The 14,624-nt window shown below is 41.0% G+C and overlaps 1 protein-coding gene across 2 annotated transcripts; it reads right to left on the bottom strand.

The window, feature by feature from the left end:
* Positions 1-4,889: 4,889 nt before the first annotated feature.
* Positions 4,890-12,258, bottom strand: LOC113037708 (akirin-2-like). 2 transcript variants are annotated; one of them, XM_026195048.1, is made up of 5 exons: positions 11,719-12,258; positions 6,387-6,515; positions 5,644-5,793; positions 5,491-5,562; positions 4,890-5,421 (listed from the first exon to the last, which is right to left on the bottom strand). In XM_026195048.1, the coding sequence occupies exons 1-5, from the start codon at positions 11,933-11,935 to the stop codon at positions 5,411-5,413; spliced, it is 579 nt and encodes a 192-aa protein (XP_026050833.1). In that variant the 5' UTR covers positions 11,936-12,258; the 3' UTR covers positions 4,890-5,410. The 2 variants fall into 2 exon arrangements, with proteins under 2 accessions (XP_026050833.1, XP_026050834.1); XM_026195049.1 differs by having other exon boundaries at positions 11,758-12,251.
* Between the last annotated feature and the right edge of the window lie 2,366 nt (positions 12,259-14,624).

Raw genomic sequence — 14,624 nt, 5'->3', positions numbered from 1 at the left:
TGTAAACAAAGCACTTGTGAACGCTGTAGTGGGTGGAGTTTAAAGAGTTTCCTTGGTTACCGCTGTAAACAAAGCACTTATGAACACTGCAGCGGATGGAGTATAAAGCATTTCCTTGGTTACCGCTGTAAACAAAGCACTTATGAACACTGCAGCGGGTGGAGTATAAAGCGTTTCCTTGGTTACCGCTGTAAACAAAGCACTTATGAACACTGCAGCGGATGGAGTATAAAGCATTTCCTTGGTTACCGCTGTAAACAAAGCACTGATGAACACTGAAGCAGGTGGAGCTTAAAGCATTTCCCTGGTTACCGCTGTAAACAAAGCACTTGTGAATGCTGTAGTGGGTGGAATTTAAAGAGTTTCCTTGGTTACCGCTGTAAACAAAGCTCTAAACAAAGCTGTAAACAAAGCACTTATGAACACTGAAGCAGGTGGAGCTTAAAGCATTTCCCTGGTTACCGCTGTAAACAAAGCACTTGTGAACGCTGTAGTGGGTGGAGTTTAAAGAGTTTCCTTGGTTACCGCTGTAAACAAAGCACTTATGAACACTGCAGCGGATGGAGTATAAAGCATTTCCTTGGTTACCACTGTAAACAAAGCACTCATGAACACTGCAGCGGATGGAGTATAAAGCATTTCCTTGATTACCGCTGTAAACAAAGCACTCATGAACACTGCAGCGGATGGAGTATAAAGCATTTCCTTGGTTACCGCTGTAAACAAAGCACTCATGAACACTGCAGCGGATGGAGTATAAAGCATTTCCTTGGTTACCGCTGTAAACAAAGCACTCATGAACACTGCAGCGGATGGAGTATAAAGCATTTCCTTGGTTACCGCTGTAAACAAAGCACTCATGAACACTGCAGCGGATGGAGTATAAAGCATTTCCTTGGTTACCGCTGTAAACAAAGCACTTATGAACACTGCAGCGGGTGGAGTATAAAGCGTTTCCTTGGTTACCGCTGTAAACAAAGCTGTAAACAAAGCACTTATGAACACTGAAGCAGGTGGAGCTTAAAGCATTTCCCTGGTTACCGCTGTAAACAAAGCACTTGTGAACGCTGTAGTGGGTGGAGTTTAAAGAGTTTCCTTGGTTACCGCTGTAAACAAAGCACTTATGAACACTGCAGCGGATGGAGTATAAAGCATTTCCTTGGTTACCGCTGTAAACAAAGCACTTATGAACACTGCAGCGGGTGGAGTATAAAGCGTTTCCTTGGTTACCGCTGTAAACAAAGCACTTGTGAACGCTGTAGTGGGTGGAGTTTAAAGAGTTTCCTTGGTTACCGCTGTAAACAAAGCACTTATGAACACTGCAGCGGATGGAGTATAAAGCATTTCCTTGGTTACCGCTGTAAACAAAGCACTGATGAACACTGAAGCAGGTGGAGCTTAAAGCATTTCCCTGGTTACCGCTGTAAACAAAGCACTTGTGAATGCTGTAGTGGGTGGAATTTAAAGAGTTTCCTTGGTTACCGCTGTAAACAAAGCTCTAAACAAAGCTGTAAACAAAGCTGTAAACAAAGCACTTATGAACACTGAAGCAGGTGGAGCTTAAAGCATTTCCCTGGTTACCGCTGTAAACAAAGCACTTGTGAACGCTGTAGTGGGTGGAGTTTAAAGAGTTTCCTTGGTTACCGCTGTAAACAAAGCACTTATGAACACTGCAGCGGATGGAGTATAAAGCATTTCCTTGGTTACCGCTGTAAACAAAGCACTTATGAACACTGCAGCGGGTGGAGTATAAAGCGTTTCCTTGGTTACCGCTGTAAACAAAGCACTTATGAACACTGCAGCGGATGGAGTTTAAAGAGTTTCCTTGGTTACCGCTGTAAACAAAGCACTGATGAACACTGAAGCAGGTGGAGCTTAAAGCATTTCCCTGGTTACCGCTGTAAACAAAGCACTTGTGAATGCTGTAGTGGGTGGAATTTAAAGAGTTTCCTTGGTTACCACTGTAAACAAAGCTCTAAACAAAGCTGTAAACAAAGCACTTATGAACACTGCAGCGGGTGGAGTTTAAAGCGTTTCCTTGGTACCGCTGTAAACAAAGCCATAAACAAAGCCGTAAACAAAGCTGTAAACAAAGCACTTATGAACACTGAAGCAGGTGGAGCTTAAAGCATTTCCCTGGCTACCGCTGTAAACAAAGCACTTGTGAACGCTGTAGTGGGTGGAGTTTAAAGAGTTTCCTTGGCTACCGCTGTAAACAAAGCTGTAAACAAAGCACTTATGAACACTGAAGCAGGTGGAGCTTAAAGCATTTCCCTGGCTACCGCTGTAAACAAAGCACTTGTGAACGCTGCAGTGGTTGGAGTTTAAAGAGTTTCCTTGGCTACCGCTGTAAACAAAGCTGTAAACAAAGCACTTATGAACACTACAGCGGGTGGAGTTTAAAGCGTTTCCTTGGTTACCGCTGTAAACAAAGCCGTAAACATGCGGTAAACAAAGCACTTATGAACACTGCAGCGGGTGGAGCTTAAAGCGTTTCCTTGGTTACTGCTGTAAACAAAGCGGTGCTGCACTTATGAACTTTAATATGCATTATAAAGAGGCAAGATTAAAAGAAAAAATACCATCTAAACCTTTCTAAAGACAATAAGTTCTCTTCAGACATATTTATAAACTCCTGTCCCTTATTGAATCAGAATTTGTTTAGCATCTCAACTGATTTGAATCATCACAAATTTTAATCTTTTTTTCAAGTGGCTTGCGGTTAATCATTACATCACTAATAATTTGCATTATATAATATGCTATAACATTTTAACTTCATGCTACCATTAAAGGCAATATATGGTAAATAGCCTGTATCTATGTAGTGCTTTCAACAGACCCATTATCATCCAAAGTGCTTTACAAGTTGCCTCACATTCACTCATTCATACACCGATGACTGTGGTGTCAGCAAGCTCATCGGGAGCAGCTGGGGTTAGGTGTCTTGCTCAAGGACACTTTGACACTTGGTCAGGTGGAGCCGGGGATTTGAACCACCAACCTTCCGGTTTGTAGACAACCTACATGAACAATATATATGTAGCACTGGCTTCATTCAAGCTGTCAAACCACAAAAAGACAAACATATGACTGTAACGTGAGGGTGAAGTCATGATGTGTGTGAACAAGTATTCAGGAGTGTGTGTTCACCTGTGCCAGGATGAGTTTGTTTAATCTGAAGTCACTCCTCAGCCAGAGATGACCCACTTCATCTGGAGCTGAGATACACACATCCACACTCTTAAACATCAGCACCATTTCATCCTACCACTAAGAGTTCTCCTAAACAGCAGTAAAAGGGTTTTCTCTTCAAAGCTGTTCTCACAGAGAGAAGTCTTCAGCTCAGAGTGAGGACAGGTGGATGATGTCACTGGGCTTATTAACTATGCACACACAGATTGGCTGATAGTCTCTGTCAGAGATTTATTCATAGAAATACTGTAGAGTGCTATATTATGTTGCCATATTCAAATAAACGTTTTAAAATACAAAATTCAGGATAATGTCAGCCTCTTAAATGTGCGCTTCTTATAAACAGTTAGTGGATATGCAAATAAACAGCCTTCATATAAATCCTCCTCAGAAACGACATCGGTTTAGTTTGGTTTAATTACAAACTGGACGCAAGCTGTTACTTCTTCTCAGCTGGTTAATGAAGACAAGAATATAATCAGAGGAGAATCTGTGTCACATCTGTCACGGTGAGCTCCTGCTCGGCTGTGCTGGGGTCAGATCACCTGAGCGGCCTGGGCTTGTGTTAGTGTCTGCAGGTGTCCATCAGCAGCAGATGCTTCCCTGACACACACTCACACCAGATTCTGCAGGGTTTGTGTAGGTATAACTTTCTGAGACGCGACGCTCCTCCTGAAGAAACACGATGAGCTCCTGCTCCTCTCGCGTCACTGAGAACACGCTCCTGACCCGTGGCTTGACCTCACACACTGCCAACACTCCAGACTCTGTTACCATTGCTCTTACTGCTGTTACTTTACCTGTTCCGGTCACTGACTCTGGACGTGTGACCCTGGAGCACTAAAGCAGTCATTAGTATGAACGAAGCTCTCAACTGCACTGAAGTGTAATACTGTACTCCAGAGAATGAATGGAAACTTTGTAATGCTCATGATGACCTTTCATGTTTTCAAGTAAAATAAAAGTGAAAACAGTCACCAGGTTCTTCCTAACACCTGTGAGAGGTTTATTTTTGTATCATTTTAATTTTTAGCTAATCTTTGTGAGCGATTCAGAGATTATCAGTCTGATCTCGTCTCATTTCTGTAAGATGAACTGCTATCCTTTTCTTTGGTTAAACTAAACATTTATATTGTATAATTATAGAATTTGATTATAAAAATTGTATGATTATAAGTTGATGAGGAAAGCACTGCTTCATTAACAGCATTTTTAGGTTAAGATGTACAATTCTTCTGTTATAATGATTAATAAAAGTCTAAATTTTACAAGTAGCAAAAAATACATCACTAAATCTGGAGAAGACAAAATCTGAAACAAATCCAGCATTAAGATGATTTTAACTAAAATAGGAGTCTATAATCCATAATAACACTTTCTCCAGTGAGAAAGTGTTCTGGTCAAAGCAGAGATGTCTTGCTCAGTTCATTTAAACATGAAAAAGGGTTAGAGGTCTTAATACGGATCTGTCAAAGTGCACTAGATCCATGCATTTAACTTTAGACGTGTCCTACAGTCTTCCAGGAGTACATGAGCCAGGGTCCAGCAGACAGACTGAGATCCTGCAGGACACACACTAACCAGAGAAAACAGACCTGATGAAAGTTCATTATCCAGTTTCACCCAATATCTCGTACAGGAAACACAAACGACCCCATCTGAAGTGCACTGAACATCTCAAGAAAGAACAGCAGTTACGTAAACATTTTATTGGTATAGTTTCCCAACAGAAGTCATTTCAACTACAGGAGCAGTAAAACCATAATGCAGAGGAAAGGGGCAAAACAGTTCAAATAAATACAAAGCATGAAAACAGACTCTAATCAAAATAAATGCTGTTTGATTTGTACATGAAAACTGCAGATGAAGGCCAGGATGTATTTACACAAAGCTATGAACAGCAGTCTCCCTCACATTCATCATGGCAATCGACGTCATCTGCAGCCAATAAAAGGCATTTTACAGAAATCAAAGATAAAAAACAAGGATGTAATGACAGGTGGCTGTATAAAAGGCATGGTCAAAGCCTAATAAATACCCAGGGTTCAGTACGAGACACAGGAGCACTGACTGGAGTAATAGTTGCAGGTGAGGAGGCAGGAAGCACTGAGCCGCTGCAGAGAGAGACAGAAGCCTGACACACAGTCCGTGGCCAGCAGGGAAAGATGCAGTCGATTGGCACTGCTGGAGCTCACACCAGAGCACAGGACACCGCTCAGGACACATCTGCAGATGAACACAGCAGCCGTGAGACACAGACAGCACAGCTAACACCAGACGAGAGAGCATACGTACAGCTGGCCGGCTGCTCCCCGAAGCGCCTCATCAGCTGGTCGTGGGTGAACTTGACGAAAGCATCGTACTGCTCTGAGAAGACAAGAGAAAGACTCCATCAGTGAAGGAGAGGTCTCCCCCCGGGACGGCACCGGTGGTGTGGGGGACAGATACCTGCGAGTTTGGTGGTGAGGATCTCGTCGTACTCCTCGCGCACCTTCTCCTCGCGCTCCTTCAGCAGACGCTCACAGATCATGCCCACCTGCTTCAGCGTGAAGAGCGGCTGCTCGCGTCTGGAGGGGGAAGCTGAGCCACAGGACGCTCCTGCAACACACACACAGCTCTCTCAAACACTGACCAATCACAGCGCAGCAGTGGAGGAACCTCCGGGGACTTAAACTACACAAACAGTGCTCTTTCTGTGCTTGAAATAGAACACGGTCAGATGTTCGTTCATGATTATTTTGTGCTTTAAAGGCGCAGGTGTGTGTGTGTATCTGGCAGCGTGGAGGCGTGTGTGTGTGTGTGTGTGTGTGTGTACCTGGCAGCGTGGAGGCGTGTGTGTGTGTGTGTGTGTGTGTGTGTGTACCTGGCAGCGTGGAGGCATGTGTGAGTGTGTGTACCTGGCAGCGTGGCGGGGTGTGTGTGTGTGTGTGTGTGTGAGTGTACCTGGCAGCGTGGAGGCGTGTGTGTGTGTGTGTGTGTGTGTGTGTCTGTGAGAGAGTGTGTGTACCTGGCAGCGTGGAGGCATGTGTGTGTGTGTGTGTGTGTGTGTGTGAGTGTACCTGGCAGCGTGGAGGCGTGTGTGTGTGTGTACCTGGCAGCGTGGAGGCGTGTGTGTGTGTGTGTGTGTGTGTGTGTGTGTGTGTGTGTGTACCTGGCAGCGTGGAGGCGTGTGTGTGTGTGTGTGTGTGTACCTGGCAGCGTGGAGGCGTGCGGCTGAGGCTCGAGGGGGCAGCATGCGTCCGTCTGCTGGAAGCTGTTCTCCAGGTGTCTCCTCTTCTGCATGCGCTTGTACTCCTGCTTGATGTTGCTCAGGATTTGCTCTGGAAGACACATTAGTAAAAGACCTTCAATACACAGCCCAGAATTTCACTATCAGCTGATAATGGCTTTGTGAGGATTGATCGGCGGACGCTGCAGTCAGAGGTTTGGCGTGACACCGTCTCAGTCTCTGTCCGGTGCGGGTGAAATAATTATAATGCTGCTGGTGAGGTTTTTACTGAGATCACCACTACAAACTATATAAACGTACATTACGGTTTTAAAATTAGCATGTAATCATTTTTAAATCATGTTTTAATCATTTTGACTCATGGCAGGTGAGGGCATTTTCGAACACGTCTGGCCAATCAGGGTCTACTTACATCACAGTTAGTACCACTTGTGTGGTCAGACCCTGCTCCGGAGTAGGAGCTCATTTGATTTGTAAAAAAGCAGTTCGGTACTAAAGTCATACCTAGGTCCGGCAGTGCGAAAACACCCAAAAGTGCATAGTTCCACCATTAGTTTTGTTACTATGAAAAGGTTCCCGGGGTACGAAAGGCCCTTATGATGAAGTGCTTCGAGAAGCTGGTGAAGGACCACATCATCTCAAGACTCCCTCCTACATCTGCTTATCGACCCGATCGCTATATCCACTGTACTTTCTTACAAACAGACCTCAGTCTTTGAGGCTTCAGTGTCTTTCCTCTGAGCAGCGGTACCCCTCAGGGCTACGTCCTGAGTCCATTATTGTTCACTTTGATGACATGACTGCCGTGCCAGGTTCAGTAGAAACCACGATGTGAAGTATGTAGACGACAGTGGTGGGCCTCATTCAGGAGGACAACGAACAGGCCTACAGGGAGGAAGTGAGACTGCTTGTGGACCGGTACAATACAAACAACTCGCTCCTGAATGAAGATAACACAAAGCAGATCATTGTTGACTGCAGGAAAAGGCAGCACAGGCACACATCACTAGATTCTAGTGAAGAAATCACTCACCACACTTTAGTAAAGATTAATCTTTCATTTATACAGTCAAATATGCAATGCTCTTTTAAATTTGATTAATTTATTCAATTTATGTACATTAAAATTAAATGATAGACCTACCAAAAAATATCTTTACTCTTTTCTATTTATTTGTGCTATTGCTTGAAGTTAGATTATTTTATTTGACAGTAGTTTTTCCCTAAACATAGCACATACCGAACCGTACCGAAACCATGATGCAAACCAAACCGTGACTAAGCTGAACCCTTCTAGCCCTAGTATCTATTCATGATTTATTTATTTAAATAACTGTACTTATACGTGGCCTCTTAAGTGCAATAATTCCTTATAGATGCTGCTAATCACCATGTGTTGCTATTAATTATAATCGGGACTAGACATGTACCGGTATTCGGTAATGCGATACCGATTCATCACGGTAATGAATATGCACAATATTGTTATTGTGGGCACTTCTAAATACCGTGAATAAATATATATTACAAATTATTCCGAATTTTGGAATGCATTTTAAGAATACTATTTCCATCAACTGGTTAAAATGCACAACATCGCTGTATGCTGCTTGAAAGAGCGCATGCGCTCTGATGTACACAAGCACGTAAGAGAAACACATAGAGGAACACGCGAGGGCAGGCCCGTCGCGACAAGGCAGGCAAACCAAGCAATTGCTTGGGGCCCTGAGCTGGCTGGGGGCCCCAAGACAATGACTGGTTAAGAATAAAATGCTACGACACTGTGTGAGCGCCCCTTTGATCGTCAATGCAGTAACGTGTAATGACACTGTTATCGGGATCCCCCTCTCAGTAGTCGCTGACAGCAGCCAGCCAACCACGTGATCTCTGCTACCGGCAAAATACAAAACCTCCTCGGCAGTCATGAAGCAGAATTATGCTTCAGGAAGCCAGAAGAGAAAGAAGAGAAAGGAAGAGCAGGATAAGAAAAAACAAGATAGTGGTAAGTGATAAATTACACTGGATAAAATAGCTCTACTTGTCAGTCTTGTACAAATGGTGTAATTTTGCAGCAGGTAGGCTAGCAAAAATATGTTTATGTTAGCTAACGTTACCTGCCTGACGGCATATGCTGCTTGTAACGAACAGTTAGTGCAACTATTTTTTAGAACGGAAGGAATATGGTTACAGCAATATGTTTTTTTAACGGGATAAGGAAGACGCAGATCAGAAATCGCATACTGCAAGGAGTCAGCAGTGTTTTGATTCGGGGGCACGGGCAAACGTAAAGAGAAAGTCCGGTGATTTCAGCGTCTGCTGTCTCACTAAATGGGGATGTGAACACATGAACAACATATCCAGAACTGCACTGACAGTCACTTCATGAGCATTTGACCATTTGATTTGAGTATAACTAGCGTCAGATCACATACACAGAGTTGTAAAGGTACATCAACCCGTCAAAATAAAAATCCTGCTTTAGACAAGTATTTGCCAGAGATGTATTATTATTGTTCTGCAGAATGTACATAGAAAAAAAAAAAAACAAACAAAAAAAAAAAACTTTTTTTTAAGGTTTAATCACACAAAATTTCTTCCATGTTTTATTTTTAATAGTAAATCCCCTTTGTTTCCCAAAAAGTTAAGTTTGCTTAATTTTCAATAATTAAAAGATAAATTAATGTTTGGTGTTTAATGTGCATCTCAGAAAATGCTTTATTTAAAAACCCAACTGAATGGCACTTAAATGCACTTAATTCATCTGTCAACTTTATTTTCATTGTTCACAGTACAAGTACAGACAGAGAAACAATGGGTAATAATTAAATGTTTATTTTTGATGTATGCAAATATTTTTTTTTCTAAAAATGGAAACTTTTTTCATTTTTAGAGACACAGAAGTCTTATGTTCGCTTGCATAATTAATATTGCACTTTAATGAATCAAAAACACATTTTATCCGATTACTCGATGAATCAATGGAATTTTTGGTAGAATGCTTGATTACTAAAATATTCGATAGCTACACCCTAGATGAAAGTGGCATAGCAAATAGCATGCTATACTATTCCCCCGTGATAATCTATTTAACCAAATGGTGGTTAGGAAAACCACACAATAAATTCGGTGCATCAAACATTAGCTTGGGATGTTTTTTAAGAATTGGTAGTGAAAACAGCTGCCTGCATCCCTTCCCTTCTAATATCAAAATATGGAAATGCTAACATATCTTTAAGTTTTCGGTAAACTTTATAATAAGTAAAAATACTGTTTGCTAACAGTTAAATGACAATTAACTAAATATTAATTAACTATCAATTTACCATCTATTAATGATTGTTATTATAAAGTGTCTACCATCTAACTTAGTTAGCAACTATGGTTTTGGGAAACGCACCCCTGAGCTGTTAATAGTGACCTCTGTCAATATGCTAACAGTGAAATGGTAAAACGTACTTCACAGGTAATTTCAGATTTTTTTCTTCAATTATTTTCCCAGCTACACAATCAGCTTCATCCTCAACATCAACAGATGCATCACTTCTCAGTGCTGATGTTTCCTCTATATAGCCAAGGTACAACAAGCTCTATAATTATAGCTGATATCCTGCACAGCCCAGAGTTTAAACTGATAAGTGTGTGCTGTCATATTATTAGAAAACAAAAACAGTGCAAATCACTATTGAATTCCCACCAAACTATTTTTTTCCAAGCAATGTTTGTACTGTAAACCTTTTTTTATTTATATAAAGTGTGGGTGAACTTAAACTGTATGGCTATGCTGTGGTTCCTGTAGGCTTTGCATGCGTGCGGGGGGGGGCCTCTATGTCCATTTTGCTTGGGGCCCCCAAATTCCTTCAAACGGCCCTGCGTGAGGGACGAGCTGAATAAAAGCACATTTACTCTCTGACAGCAGATAGCGCTAAACTGCAGAGAATGCAGTCCTTACCCTTGAACACCACAAATAAACCAGCTGGACTACTTTCTGAAACATATTTAATTAGAGGTGCTCCGATCACGATCGGCCGATCGTTAATGCGCATCTCGTCAGTAAAGCCGGTTCTCTAATCAGCGGTTAATTCCATCAGATGTGTGATTTCACATAGAGCAGCTGTTACTACACAGAGCCGTTGTTAACTGAGAAGTTGCGCCAATAAACACTGAAAATGAAGTGGATTTGCGCATCTTCTCTATTAACAACGGCTCTGTGTAGTAACAGCTGCTCTATGTGAAATCACGCAGCTAATGACAGCTAATGTGTAAATTAATACATAAAAAAAAATTAATATTAAAATCACAAAGCTAATTTAAAATCTGCATTATGTGCAGTTTACATTTTTGCATACAATAAACCACCTTTTAATAATAAAAAAAATTGTTTACATTTTTCCTCCTGCTGTACAAAAGGTGACATAAAAACTAGCTATTAGAAGGTCAACAATACAGTATGAACTCCTTGAGCTCATTTATTTCTACTCCACTGAAGTCATGAACTGTCTGCTACAAACAGCAACATCTGAAAGTTCCTCCTCCACTTGATCTACTTCATGTCACATCATGGGGTTCGTCATGGGAGTGGGCGGAGCTAACGCGCTCTCTGGGCGTGGTTTGCTTGAATACAAGCAACTCTGTGATTGGAGAATTCATTACAGAATCATGGGTAATGTAGTTAAATCTTCACCTTTTAAACACGATTACTAAAAATAAGCAAGCTGCAATCGTGAGGGCTGAAAGCTTCCCAACACACATACCATCGATCACCGAGCTCATGGCTTATAACACATCTGTCCTACAAAGTTGAGAAGTAATCTCTAAACATCAGCTTCCTTACAGAGACAACCAACGGTGCTTTAACTTCCGGAAGCCGTCCTTTGCTCTTTCGTGCGGTTCACAAACAATAACGTTACCACAGCGTTCACTCACACCGATGATAACAGTGTAAAAACGGTGTAAGCCGACCTCATAGTCATGATCAATAACTGCGCCGAATAACGAGAAACAACGCCTGTAGGTTATTGCATTTCCGGCTCTCTGTAAATATCACAGGGAGTTAGCATTTAGCAACATCCCCAGCTCATCAATTTGGAAAAAAAAAAACTTTCCATTTCGACCTGATTATTGTAATTATACAGAGTAACAGAGAGTGTGGGCTCACGCAGACACAGTGTAGTCGAGTGTGTTGATGCTGCGCTCAGACACACTGTTGTCACCTGATTGAGCAGGAGACTCGTGATTGTAGAGCTCGACAAACACACACACACCTGTGGTGAGGGCTCGGACACACACATACACACCTGTGGTGAAGGCTGAGACACATACAGACTCAAACACACCTGTGGTGAGCGCGGAGGTCACTCTGCCGAAGGGCGACGGCTCCATGCGCAGGTATTTCTGCGGGGACGCGCTGGAGCTGGAGGGAGACACGGGCGCGCACCTCCTCCTCTTCGGAGACGCTTGGCTCATCAGAGGATCGAAGTCCATAGTCCTCTTCAGAGTGGCTCCACACGCCATGTTACCGAAGCTTGTGTTTGAGACAAAAAGACTGTGGCGAAAGGAAGTAATCCGAGCAGCGAGAGACCCCCCGCTAGTCACAGTCCTTCTCTGATCTCAAGGGAACTCGTCTCGATCGCTTCGTTTTTATTCAAATTCTGCGTTGAGCTCGCGGCCAGAGCCTTGGCTAAGGACGTATAAACGCGTGTTTGTTGTGAGAAACGCAGATGTGGAGTCGAAGCTCCTCAGAAAGCGCCGATGATGTCGGATTGTGCCGAGATCGCGTCAGAAGCCTCTTTACCGAGCGCTAGCCGGCTAACAAATATGGCGTGGAAACAAAACATTTGACGAAGCCGCTTCTCTGCGCATGCGCGGAGGCTTTCAGGCGTTGTCGGGACTTGTAGTTTTTGCGAGATTCTTCCTCGCAAGCGATTCCTGTCAAGACCACATAGGACAACTACAAAACCCACAGAACCCCGCTCGCAGTTCTCTCGAATCAAGACGCTCATTGGTTGATTTGGATTGTTTGTGGATTTGAAAAAAGCCCCAGAATATCTCCTCCCATCAACTCTGAAGAGCTCAAACAACTCTAATCTGACCTAATGTAGAACTGAGTGAAGCTGAGTGGAAAACTGAGAGAACTGATAAATGCACTGATCTGCTTTTCATCACAATACATGTCAAAACACCGTGGTCATGTACCGCTTTCCTTTCATCAAAGGCCCATTACTAATATATATTACAACGCAATTAAATCGATTAATAGCATCCAAAATAAAATATTTTGTTTTCATAATTTGTGTGTATTTTGTGTATATTTATTATGTATATATAAATATACACACACACAGTATATATTCAGAAAATATTTCATATATTTATATATTTTTCTTAAATATATAAATGCATGAGTGTGTATTTATATATAAATAATAAATATACAGTACACATATACAAACAAAAACTTATTTTGAGTGTAATCACGATTGTTTCACAGCACGAATATATATATATATATATATATATATATATATATATATATATATATATATATATATATACATAGGCCTATATGTATGTATGTATGTATATATATATATATAACGTGCCCCTTTAAGACTTGCACTCTATTCATTTAGCTACTGCTATTTTTCTTAAAAAAAACTAATACTAACTTCTCTATTCTTTTTTTATTATATTCTATATATTAGTTTTTTTTTTTAATTTATTATACAATTAACAAAATAGGTCTCTAACACTAGCTTGCTCTATACTTTTTTCTATTCTATCAGTTTTCTTTTTATTTATTGTATTATTTAAAAGCCCTTGTTATGTGTGTTGTGTGATGCTCACAGAGACTTGTTATAGCACGTGTGTATCATTGCTCTTTTGTTGATTGTGATTGCTTCTATTGTCAAGTAGTCACCTTTATTTATATGGTGCTTTTAACAATACAGATTTTGTCAAAGCAACTGAACAGAATTAAAAGGACAATAGTGTTAATAATGCAAACAGGCAGATCGTCACTGAATTCAGTGATGTCATCATCCAGCTCAGTTCAATATTGTCCTCATTTGTAAGTCGCTTTGGATAAAAGAGTCTGCTAAATGACTAAATGTAATATTGCCATGTTTTCATGTTAAAATCAAACCAATCACCACAATTTTTAAGTATGATCATTAGTTTTCATCACACAAAAAATTTTCAGTCGTTCATCATTTACTCTGTATGAATTCCTTTCATGAAGCAGCGCTCTCAATAATGCATCCACCCTAGAGTTTCTTAGGGAGCATATTAATGAGACGGTTTATGAAAGAACAAAAGAAAACATAGTGTCTTCCGTCTCAGAACAATCTCTCTTTTGTCTTACATTTCCAACTGAACTCCAAGAATCCTCCAAAACGACACGACCCTGACTGAGGGTTTCAAATGAAAGAATTAGTTATACTGGGCTGTAGAAATGGACACCTCGGCCCTGATGAAAGAGATCTGATATGCATTCATACATGTACAGTTATAACACATTTTGCGATACTACGTTATTAATGTCATGCAACAAAATCTCTGCCATAAGTGTGTGATTAACTGATGTTTTTTATGTAGTTGTTTTGCTTTAAAACAATAACACATTTATTTATTTTTTTAAATGGCAGAATTTGGTTATGGATATGCAGGATTAGACCCTTTTGGCAATAGAAGTAAATTATCTAAAACCACTAGTAAATGTATTATTTTACACAGCAGACTTAAAAAATGTAGTAGGGGTTTTAGGGATACTTTTGCCACTACTGACAGAGCATGATGATCGGAGATGAAGGATGAACTAAAGAAAGAAAGACTGCATTCACTGTTCCTCATGATAAAGAGCAGTGTGTCCAGTGTTGTGATATGTGCAGACTAATGCGTTCCCATCCATCTCTGGTGCTGGTCATATAATTAGAATATCATCAAAAAGTAGATTTATTTCACTAATTCCATTCAAAAAGTGAAACTTGTATATTATATTCATTCCTTACACACAGACTGATATATTTCAAATGTTTATTTCTTTTAATTTTGATGATTATAACTGACAACTAAGGAAAATCCCAAATTCAGTATCTCAGAAAATCTGAATATTGTGAAAAGGTTCAATATTGAAGACACCTGGTGCCACACTCTAATCAGCTAATTAACTCAAAACACCTGCAAAGCCTTTAAATGGTCTCTC

Source organism: Carassius auratus, chromosome 20 (assembly GCF_003368295.1).
Source record: "Carassius auratus strain Wakin chromosome 20, ASM336829v1, whole genome shotgun sequence".
Lineage (NCBI taxonomy): Eukaryota > Metazoa > Chordata > Actinopteri > Cypriniformes > Cyprinidae > Carassius > Carassius auratus.
Note: the sequence above shows the minus strand (reverse complement) of the source record. Positions and strands in the feature narration are given on the sequence as shown.

What these genes read in the sequence shown, in the direction of transcription:
- LOC113037708 (XM_026195048.1), bottom strand. Translation starts at nt 11,935, where the DNA reads ATGGCGTGTGGAGCCACTCTGAAGAGGACTATGGACTTCGATCCTCTG. An exon ending in TGTCTCAGCCTTCACCACAG is followed by an intron (nt 6,516 to 11,718) that starts GTGTGTATGTGT and finishes TGTGTCTTCCAG; the next exon opens with AGCAAATCCTGAGCAACATC. An exon ending in CCTCACCACCAAACTCGCAG is followed by an intron (nt 5,563 to 5,643) that starts GTATCTGTCCCC and finishes TTGTCTTCTCAG; the next exon opens with AGCAGTACGATGCTTTCGTC.